Below are 11844 nucleotides of genomic sequence, written 5' to 3'. Positions count from 1 at the left end.
ATGAATTCCGCAACCCCAAAATATGATATTAAAGAAATATCAAGATTAAGACACTTAGCAAAAGAATATTATAATAAAAACTTTAAAATAAATTACTCACCTACCACACTACCACCTACCAAACTACCACTAGAGATAAAGAGCATGCCCAACAGAAATCAGCAGATCCTCCTGACAAAATTTCCACCAAATCACCATCTCTAGCTACCAGCCTTGAATCTTTACCAAATGGCATTTAGGACGCTGATGACTCAGAGTATGAAGATGATGAACTGACTCCCCTCCAGCTGAGATTGTCCACGCAATTGGAGATATTACTGAAAAAAACAATCTATCACTAGAGGAGGTAATCATTCTAGGGGAGAACTGACTACTAGAGCTAGTAGTCAACAAAGAATACATTGTGATAGTAAATCTATCACAGAATTAAAACAACTCAAGTACGTCTTCTTAATGATTGAATCCCTCATTCGGAATATTATAGGCATGACCTCTCAGGGTGCCTTTGATAGGTTGAAACAACTTCAAAGGATGCACAAACTTCAAGTTATTTTGTATTATGGAACCAATTGAGAATTAATTAATTATCAATTAGTTAGTTAGTTAATTGATTGACAAGTTAGCTGATTAGTTGGTTACTTAACGACCTAACAGATTAGTTAGTAGGTTAGTTAGGCCAACATATTTTCTCTCAACTTGTATAAATACCGCATTATATTCAATTTTCCATTCATTCAGAAAATGTGAGAATGTCACTACTAAAAAAATGCTAAAAAATGATGGACAAAAAAGTGACGGATGGTGTCGCTCCAAAAAGCGACTCCATTTGCTACACTGTCCGTCGCTCTTTAATAAAAATAATTATTTTTAAAATTATTTTACAAAAAGCAACGGACGGCATCTCTTAGTCCGTCGCTTTTTTTCGCGGATTTTTGTGCTAGATATATGTATAATTAATTATTATTTATTTAATATATATAGAGACGCCGTCCGTCATTTTTTATTAAAAATAATTATTTATAAATTAAAAAAAATCATGTTGTCCATTGTTTTTAATTTATTTTATTTTATTAATTAGTTTTTTTAAAAAGCGATGGACGGCATCTCTTAGTCCGTCGCTTTTTGGTCAAAATATCTAGTCAAACATTTTTAAAAAGCGACGGACAGTGTCTCTTAGTTTGTCGCTTTTTGGTCAAATATTTTTTAAAAAGTGACGGACAAAGAGACCCTGTCCGTCGCTTTTTTAAAAATTATATTGAACCAAAAGAGGGTTTTCCCCCATTTTCCCATTTCTCTCTCTCTCTCTTCCCTCTTCCCTCTTCCCTCCCTTCTCTCTAAAAACCAAATCATTGCGCCGCCCCTGCCCCACGCCACCCCACATCGCCATCGTCATTGCCTTTCTCTCCCTTAGCATAGTCTCGTTGCCGCCTTGCCCCGCCGGCGCCGTCACCCGTCGTCCCACTGCCTCTTTTCCTTAGCTTGTTAAGGTTAGGGTTTAATTTTAGTTTTTTTCAATTCTAGTAATATTTGATTTGTTATAAATTAGTATATTGTTTTGGTTTGATGAATTGTGTTATTCAATTGTTAATTTGTATATTTGATTATTGGAGAGAATTGGAGATTTTTTATTTTAGGGTTTTTTTCTAAATTGGGATTTTTTAAAACATGATTGTGAATTGAGTATTAGAAGTTAGAACTAACAAATAATTAGAAGTTAGAAATTATAAAGTTAGAAGTTAGATTAGTTGCATTTTCCAACTTTGAAATTCTTGAATTTAGTATATTTGACGGTTGAAGTTAGAAAAACATTGAATTGTATATGAAAGTTAGATTACTTTGAATTAGAAAAATATTGGATAGTATATGAAAGTTGAAATTAGATTAGTTGAATTTTTCAACTTAGAAATTCTTGAATTTAGTAAGTTTGAAAGTTGAAGTTAGAAAAATATTAGATGCAATTGTACATGAAAGTTAGATTACTTTAAAGTTACAAAAATATTGGATAGTATATGAAAGTTGAAATTAGGTTACTTGAATTCTTGAACTTAGAAATTCTTGCATTTGAAGTTTATATAGAACTAACTTTAGAAATTAGACATGAACTTGAATTTTTGTAGGATTTTAGAACTTTAGGTTATGAACATTAGAAATCTTGAATTATTGTAGGATTTTAGAACTTAGGTTGTGAACTTTAGAAATCTTGAATTATTGTAGGATTTTAGAACTTTAAGTTGTGAACTTTTGAGAACTTAATTTTTTGTAGGATTTTAGAACTTTAGGTTGTGAACTTTAAAAATCTTGAATTATTGTAGGATTTTAGAACTTTAAGTTGTGAAATTTATAGAACTTGAATTTTTGTAGGATTTTAGAACTTTAGGTTGTGAACGTTGAGAATTTTGAATTATTGTAGAATTTTGGAACTTTAAGTTGTGAACTTTAGATAATTTGAATTTTTGAAGGATTTTAGAACATTAAGTTGTGAACTTTAATTTTTGTAGGATTTTCGAACTTTAGGTTGTGAACTTTAGAAATATTGAAGTATTGTAGGATTTTAGAACTTTAGGTTGTGAACTTTAGAAGTCCTGAATTATTGTAGGATTTTAGAACTTTAAGTTGTGAACTTTAGAAATCTTGAATTATTGTAGGATTTTAGAACTTTAGGTTGTGAACTTTAGAAATCTTGATTTGTAGAATTTATGAACTAAGTATTAGGTTGAACTTTAGAAATCTTGATAAAATGTAATACTTATGAACTATTTAATTAAGCTTGAACTTAATTAAAACTTTGAACTTAATTTGACTTGAAATCTTATTGACCTTGGTATATATTTGAATTTAATTAGAACTTTGAACTTGATTTATAATAACTTGAACTTAATTAAGAATATGAACTTAAAGTCATGTTGAGCTTAATTCAAACTTAATAATTGAACTTAATTTGTTTTTTGAAGTACTTAAAATCCTATTGACCTTAATATATTTGAACTTAATTAGAACTTTGAACTTAATTTATAATAACTTGAACTTAATTAGGAATATAATTAACTATTTGAAATCTTAAACTTAATTGTTGTTTATGAATTAGTTAAGCTTGAACTTTGTAGATCTTGAAATGTAGTATTTATGAACTAATTTTTGAATTTTGAAAGACTTTATAAATCATTAAATTGGGATTTAGGTATTTTTGAAGGCTTAATTAAGCTTGTTAGTTTATATTTTGTGTAGCATGTTAATTATGTGTTTTTGTTTAAATGAGCTGAATTGATTTGATATTGAATTTAATTTAATTTGCAGGTGGGCAACAGAAACTGTAGTTTTTGCTATAAAAAAAGTGCAGAAAAAGCGACGGACAGGGTCCTTTAGTCCGTCGCTTTTCTGGATTTTTCAAAATTTTATTTTCAGAAAAGCGACGGGCGGCGTCTCATTGTCCGTTGCTTTTCAAGATTCTAAAAAAATTAAAAATTAAGAAAAGCAACGGACTTCGTCTCTTTTTGTAAATTTTTTAAAAAATTAAAAATTAAAAGAGTGACGGACGGCGTCGCATTATTAAAAAAATTTAAGCGACACAGTCCGTCGCTTTTGGAAAAGCATCGAGCCAAAAAGCGACGAGATTGATTGTGTCACTTTTCTGTCACTTTTGAAAAGAAAGTGATGCAATTCGTCACTTTTTGGCAATTTTTTAGTAGTGTGTTACACTCTCAATCAGTTTCTCTCCTTGTGTTGCTTTAGTTGCTCTTCAATGCTCACCATCAATGGTGGATGTTTGATTCTTCTCACTTTCAGCTGAGTTTTGACATGGTATCAAAGCAATGAATCACTTTCTCTATCTTCTGCAGGGACTACACTCGAGTTTTTCAGTTTGAGGTTCTTCATTCCCTAATTCAATTTTCTGATTCATTATTTCGATTCTCAATCTCTCTTCTCATTTCCTTGCAATTTTGCTTCAGTCAACTAGATCATAGTCTTTCCATTACTTCTGTCTTTGTATTTCCAGTTTTTCCCCAACTTCCTGTAATTTTTTTGAGATCCTACAATGGTAGAAGTTACAACTCTAGGTGTGGACAAATTGATCAATCCAAATAGTCCTATTTATATCCATCCATCTGATAGTCTAGGGGTAGCTCTAGTACATGTTCCTTTCGATGTAATTGGCTATCGATCATGGAGACGAAGAGTACTTAGATCCCTATCAGTGAAGAACAAGTTACATTTCATTTCTGGGGACTATAAGAAACCGACTTCAACTGATCCAAGTTATATGCAGTGGGAATGATGTGATGATATGGTCACATCCTGGATTCTTAATTCACTAAGCAAGAAGATCACAAACAGTGTAGAACATATGGATAATGCTTTCGAATAGTGGACTGAGCTGGAGGATCATTATGATCAAACAAATGGAGCGAAGCTATATTAGATCCAGAGAGAAACCATTGATCTCAATCAAGGAATTTTGGACATCACTACATATTACACCAAGATAAAGAAACTTTGGGAGGAATTGAATAATTTGACTACCAAGAGCCAATGCAAATGTGTATGCACCTGTGGAGCTAAGCACAACATGCACAAGGCTGAACAGGATATAAGACTGATTCAGTTTCTTATGGGACTAAATGAAATCTACACAGTGATTAGGGGAAACATATTAATGATGAATCCATTGTCGTCTATGGCACAAACCTCTGCTTTGTTGCTACAAGAGAAAAAGCAAAGATAATTTAAGCCACAGGCCCAAATGTTTGTTGAATCAAGTTCCCTTGTTGCCAGCACTTCAGGAACCTTTGCTGGTAGCACATCAGGTGGTTCAGAAGGTCGAGATTTTAAGAAAAACTACTCCTTCTCAGTTTTAAACCACATAAGTGGGCCATTCTGTGAACATTCCAAGAAACCAGGTCACACTAAGGGTAAGTGTTTCAAGATACATGGATATCCACAAGGTTCATGTCACGCCTCAAATCTCATTAAGACAGACAGGCACCCGATGCCCTAAAAGCCCGAGAGAACCAACATATTACATGCGTTTACTATGCATGTAACTATGACAATCTTGTGACAAGTTCACATAGGATGCAGCGATACGAACGATATAAGTAGACAGAAAACTTATATACAAGACTTGGCCGTTGACGACACAACTTGTTAAGACGCAACTGAACCATATACATGAATCTATAAAGCCTCTAAAAGATAGAAAACCTTAGAGTAGGTCGGGACAGACCCCACCTTACCCTTAACTACGATACAATACCAAAATAAATCTACCAAGGACTCAGTAAAGCTCTGAAGCAACCTGGAGCTCACCAAAAGTAGCTGAGTGTTGTATGCTCCTATTGAGGAGGTCTACTAGCTGGAGTACCTGTGCCTGCAGCATGAAATGTAGCGTCCCTCTCGCGAGAGACGTTAGTACGAAAAAATGTACTAAATATGTAAGGCAATAACATATATAAAATAAGAGTTCGAATAAAACCAAGTATCAATATATGTGTGCATAAATCAGAACAGAAGACCACCTCTGTTAACTCTTGTGTCATCATGTATGTTACATTCTTGTCTTTACCTTTCTGCGTGTTATGATCTTTACAAGGCATGTGATACGAATGACGAGCTGATCAGCGGTATAAGAGGATGACCTATGCTAGGCATTTTAGTCCTTGGGAAGCGGTGCGCAAAATTACACAAATTGGGATGGGCCCATGCTAGGCTTTTGCCCCTGAGCTGCCACCCATAATTATATAAATTTCTTCACTTAGATTCTTTAATCTTTGAGATTGATGTTTTGGTGGTCATAATCAGTTTTAGATTTGGAAATACGGACCAGTAGTAGAAGACATAAAAATAATACTTTAAGACATTAACAATGACATAAGGAGCTATGTAACATCAATGCATTACTTGTGAGCTTAAATGATACAGTTGACTTCAACTAACTGTAGAGTACTGAACATATAATGAAGAAATTCTATACACTAAGGAGAGGGGGAAATATCGTTAGCTATTTGGAGATAGTATGCTGCCACTATGTTTCCTTTACTAGGAATAGAACTTAGAAAATTCACTTATTGATATTAATCGCAAGTATTAGATTTCATGCCAAGGAATATGGAATCTAATAGCCCTACATACCTTATTTTCTGACCAATACAACTGTCACGATTCAGCCTCCCTTCTTGGGTGCTAATCTACAATATAAGTCATGATTAAGCTGAGGTTAGTAGCTAATCATATTAAGGCCCTAAAAAACAGTAGCTAAACACTTGACAGAAAGTAGGCCCATATAATCCTTACACAAATGGTGAAACACCACACCCTTCTTCTATACTTTAATACAACTTCATACATCCTTTGCCAAGATACCCAAACTGCCCCCAACAACACTATACGTAAGGCAGCCACTATCAATCCCTAAAAATCTTCCAGCATAATAGGAGAATATTGACTCAAGGATTTATCACCATCCATTAGTTCTTGATAAATATATACAAAATTCTCGAATATGTAGTAGTCCTACCTTAGTTTATGGAAATTTATCCTCTAAACTTGTACTTCTAGAACTGAAACTCTCCTTCAAACTTTTACTTGAAATGGGGGACAATACTCAAGAACCCCAAGGTGTTTTAGGGCTGATGATTGAAGCCAAGAGACCAAGAGAGAAACTTAAGAAATCTAAAAATGTTGCAAGTTAAAAATGGAGCAAAAGATCTGATCTTTATCCCTTTAAAAGGGAGGTGTTGTAACGACCCTAAAAATGAACTAGTGAAACTAGAGCCTCACATGTGAGTTTGGAGTTGAGAACTTGATGAAATGATGAGAAATGACAGTGACGTCCGGAAACTAGTCATTTGAACTAATGAGTTGTAAGGGTCAACTTTAAATGGTCATATCTTTTAGCTCAAAATGAATTAGGTGGACCTTTACCTATCCAGTTAAAGGTCTTTGAGTCCTCTTTCCAACGCCACCGAGTTTGCCCAATTCTGACCTTGGAGTAAAAAGTTATGCCCGAAATATCGAAGCACTGTTAGGCTGAAAAAAAAGGGCGAACTAAGACAGGAAGGGGTAGAATTTTTAAGTTAAGACTTTATGGGTCCTTAGTCCTTTTCCAAAATTGACCCTATGTTATTTTATTCTTTTCCTAGCAACTATAAGACCTTTTTATGACTTAATTCCTTTCATTTAAGTCACTCCTCTTAGAATTAAAAAGAAACTCATCTCCTTTCATATATTTCTCTCTAACTCAAGGAAGAAGAGGAGTTGGAGCTAGGATTGAAGATTTTGAGTGCTTTTTCTTCAATTTTCGTGGGTTTTCAACTTAGAGGTATGGGGATCCTTATCCTTGATTATTCTTTCTTTCAAGGAACCCAATCAAAAGGTTTTTAAGGTTTTTCAAATACACACAAAAACCTATTTCGATTCTAGCATGGGTTCTTGTATAAAAAGGTTTTAAATGATGATTTATATGGTTATTAATGATTATTAATGGTTTTTTTTAGAAGAAATTCCCATGAACCCATGTCTTCTCAAATTCTCTAAATTTGGCCTAAAGTGGGTGTATTGATTTTGTGTAATTGATGGACCATTATTGTGTGGATTGTTGTGGACTGTTCATATATGTATTTATCTATGTGGAATTGTTAAGAATTATTAGTGAATTGAAGGATGTGGGATGTTAGCCTTGAATGGACAAAATTGTGAATTGGTCTTCATGTTGATTATTGGCTTATGCTTAGCTTAGCTTGTATAGTTGAATGTTGTTATTATCATTGTTATTGTATTGTTAATTGTTGGAATATGAGGATGATGAAGATAGCCATGGAAAGAGGGTAAGTTGATAAAACTTGATAAATATTGTATTATTGGTATGGAATTGAGTATTGTGGCTTATGGCCTTTGAAAAGGGTGATAAGATGGCTTGATCTCCTAGTATTAATATAATTGTTATTGGTTGGTTTGATCCACCTTTGGTGGAGGTGGTTATTTGTTGTATTATTGTGAATTGAGGCCATGAAGGGCATTATGTGAATGTTATTATATTGTTGTATTATTATACACATATGAGGCTATATGTAAAGTCCTATATGAAGCTATATGTAGAGTTTTATGTGAAGCTATATGTGAAGGTATGATGTGAATGAGTTTTATGTGAAGCTATATGTGAAGGTATGATGTGAATGAGTTTTATATGAAGCTATATGTGAAGGTATGATGTGAATGAGTTTTATGTGATCTTGTGATGATCCTATGTAAAGTGGATAGCATTGTGAGTTAAAGTATGATTTCTCATGATGTATATATGAAATGATGTTGGATTATGAAGTATCCTTAAATGAAAATGTTGTGACTTGGTTGGTAGACTAAAGTGTCCCTCCTTGTTACTTAAAGTCTTGAATGCATGAATGTGTGAAATGGGTAGAACTAAGAAATGGTGCCCTTTCTATAAATGCTAAAAGAGGAATTCTAGGCCAAGACTTGAATCGGCAAAACTAAGAAATGGTGCCCTTTCATAAGTCTAGCTTTCCTAAGTAAATGTAAAACCATGAAATCGGTAGACCTAATGGTGGTAGCCCTTCTCATGTGTGAAATGATGAACCTTGGACCGGTAGGCTTAAGGCACCCTTAATGAAAAATCGGTAGGCCTAAGGCACCCTTCCAGGGGGATTTAATGAGCTATCCTTAATGAACCTTGATCGGTAGATCCTTGTGGTGCCCTTCTTGGTAGATGTGCTATGGGTCGGTAGACCTAATGATGGTGCCCTCTCTAGCACATACATGTGAATGAAATTACTCTATGGGAACTAAGGCTAAGCACCGAGTGGATATGGTTAAGATGGTAGCTCTCCCGAGTATGAGGCAAGAGTACAATGAACATCTTTGGATATCCCCTAAACCATGTGCCTACATGGGATGTGTCCTAGTTCTACCCTTGGCAAGTAGAACACCTTCCACGGTGTAGGGTTTTATGACACCGGATTCCATGTCTAGCTCGCATGGTCTATGTCGGTTAATGCCTATTCCCATCATGTGGGATGTGCACTCTAGTTATTGGATAGGTTCTACAACGTGTAGGTAGTAGTATAGGATGCTATCTACACATGGTACGAGTAGGCTTTGAAGATACTAAAGTGAGTTCCCTAAGTCTAACGACTATTATGTGAAAGTCCCCTTATGTGCTTGAATGTCTCTAAAATGGTTTCTTAAAGAATGTTGGCCTATTGATGTTATGTTGTAAATGAAATGTCCTTATCTAAGATAATCTTGGGGAACACTCAAGTGTGCTTGAAGAGGTTGTATGGGCGGTCACTTCTTGTCTCACTCAAGTGTGTCTTAAGATTATATTAGGTAGAGGTCCTCTGGTAATGAAATGACATGTGTTCTTTTAAAGTTAAGCATGGGTTGTATATGGACATATGCTGAGTATATGTATGATTGGCTATGGTCTCATATGTTAATGTTGACTTGTATTATGTCTCTTATACTTATAAAGGAAAGGTTTTATCAAATGATATGAAAGCATTTACTTCCTTGAAAATGTCCTTTTTGGCATGTTTTTGCATGGTCTCCATACTTAGTACTTAATTGTGCTAACCCCTTTCTTTCCCTTTTTGGACTAAAGTGTAGGGATTTGGAGATGATGACATGTCATGGCTATTTGATAGGTTTCTAAGTGTTGAAGATGAAGACTTTGTGAGTCCTCATATATTCGAGGACAATACCCCATATGTTCTTTTATGTCTTTTTAGTGTTGTTTAAGTTGTGTATGGGATTAGTTTCGAATTTTGTACTCTAAAGTATTAGATGGTTTTGAGACATCATGTATAAAGTCTAGAAAGTCTTCCGCTTGCTATTTTTTTTTTTTTATGAAATGTTTTCTTGTAAAGAAAGTTTTTAATTCCTTATGGTTTTAGTGTCTATGCGATGAATGAATGCTAAGAGGCTTGTATTAGACCTCTTCGAGGTCGAGTACGCCGGTTACGACTAGGGGGTGCTCTCGGGTCGTGACAGGTGTAATGGCCGACTTTCTTGGCCAATTTAGGGCCATATATTGTCAAGTAGGTGACCCACCTACTTGGCCTTTTAACTTGGGCCTTTGGGGACTTCAACACTTGCTGGGCCTTACTGCCAATTATCCATCTATTCTTGTCAATTTGGGCCATAATTAATGCAAGTAGGTGATCCACCTACTTGGACATTTCACTTGGGCCTTTTTGGACTTAAGATTATTAGGCCTTGGCTGTCCATTTTCCCCTTATTATTCTACTCAACTTGGGCCAGATTAATGCAAGTATGTGGTAGTGTACTTGGCCTAATTATATGGTAAAAAAGAGAGTCTTAGTAGGTGATGCACCTACTTGGTCCTTTGGGCTGATCAATAAGTCAAAGTAGGTGATCCACCTACTTGTCACCTAGTAGCTTAATTAAGTCAAGCAGGCAGCTCGATTATTTTATTCCATTTTCTAAGTATTAATCCTGTTTTCTTCAACTTAGCACTTAACTTTCAAATTTAAGCTCAATTACCACCTTACTACCTCTAGTTTAACTACTTCAGTTGGAGTTAACTTGTAGTACACATGTTGAAACGTGCAAGGCGTTACCTCATATTTCGAGCTAGTTAAACCAACACTAATCATATAAGAAGCACGGTCCCTCACCTATACTATAAGGCTATGTCAAGTATCACATGAATAGAACTAGCATACGCATAATACAGGTTGTTACATCCTTCTCCCCTTAAAAACATTCATCCTCGAATGTTAGCATGGTTATCCAGCCTAAACAAATTCAAGCCTAAGTTAATGCTACTATTAATCACATAATACATATAGATTTATACTTACTTGTCAGTGTCTAGACTAAGCATTTTCATCTTTCTCATGGATCTGAAAGAGATGAGGATACTTCAATTTCATTGTTTCTTCCGCTTCCCATGTAACTCCTTCTATTTGTTGGTTCCTCCATAATACTTTTACAGAAGCTACTTCTTTATTTCTTAACTTCCTAAGTTGTCGATCCAGGATAGCAATGGGTACTTCTTCATAAGTGAGATCTCCCGTAACCTGTACATCTTCTGTAGGAGTAATACGAGATGGGTCACCTATGCATTTTTGAAGCATCGAGACATGAAACACCATATGAACTAATGAAAGCTCTTGTGGTAGCTCTAACTCATAGGCTACTTGGCCAACTCTTCAAATAATCTTATATGACCCTATATAGCGGGGACTCAACTTCCCATTTTTACCAAACCTCATTACCCCTTTCATTGGAGACACCTTCAAGAACACCCAATCCCCTATGGAAAACTCTAGTTCTCTTCTTCTAACATCCGCATATGATTTGTGTCGACTCTGAGCAGTTGTTAGCCGTTGATGTATCACCTTAACTTTTTCCATAGCTTGATGAACAAGATCTGGCCCAAATAAGACAGTTTCACCTGTTTCGAACCAGCCAATTGGGGATCTACATTTTCTACCATATAAAGCTTCATCAAGTGCCATTTTAATACTTGAATGGTAGCTATTATTGTAAGCAAACTCGTCAATGGCAAATGATCATCCTAACTACCTTTGAAGTCCAATATACAAGCTCGCAGCATATCCTCAAGTGTTTGAATTGTACGCTCTGCCTGACCGTCAGTTTGAGGATTAAAGGTTGTACTTAAATTCACTTGTGTTCCTAAACTCTTCTTAAATGACTTCCAAAAATTTGCAGTGAATTGAGCTCCCCTATCTGATATAATAGAGATTGGCACTCCATGTAGATGAACTATCTCTTTAATATACAACCTCGCATATTCTTCAACTGTATAAGTAGTCTTGACCGACAAAAATTGAGCTGATTTGGTTAGTC

The 11844-nt window shown here is 35.0% G+C and overlaps 1 protein-coding gene across 1 annotated transcript; it reads right to left on the bottom strand.

The window, feature by feature from the left end:
- Nucleotides 1–10847: 10847 nt before the first annotated feature.
- LOC125842720 (uncharacterized) lies at nt 10848–11492 on the bottom strand. Its single transcript, XM_049522047.1, has 2 exons — nt 11237–11492; nt 10848–11089 (listed from the first exon to the last, which is right to left on the bottom strand). Exons 1-2 carry the CDS (start codon nt 11490–11492, stop codon nt 10848–10850), a joined length of 498 nt encoding a protein of 165 aa, XP_049378004.1.
- Nucleotides 11493–11844: the final 352 nt, after the last annotated feature.

This window comes from Solanum stenotomum, chromosome 10, assembly GCF_019186545.1.
Source record: "Solanum stenotomum isolate F172 chromosome 10, ASM1918654v1, whole genome shotgun sequence".
NCBI classification, from domain to species: Eukaryota; Viridiplantae; Streptophyta; class Magnoliopsida; order Solanales; family Solanaceae; genus Solanum; species Solanum stenotomum.
The sequence above is the reverse complement of the archived record's forward strand: the minus strand, read 5'-3'. Positions and strand labels throughout refer to the sequence as shown.

Bases quoted from the DNA above. Each gene is read 5' to 3' on its own strand.
- LOC125842720 (XM_049522047.1), bottom strand. From the start codon at position 11,492: ATGGCACTTGATGAAGCTTTATATGGTAGAAAATGTAGATCCCCAATT. The intron at 11,090-11,236 runs GTAAAAATGGGA...AAAAATGCATAG, and splicing joins GAAAGGGGTAATGAGGTTTG to GTGACCCATCTCGTATTACT.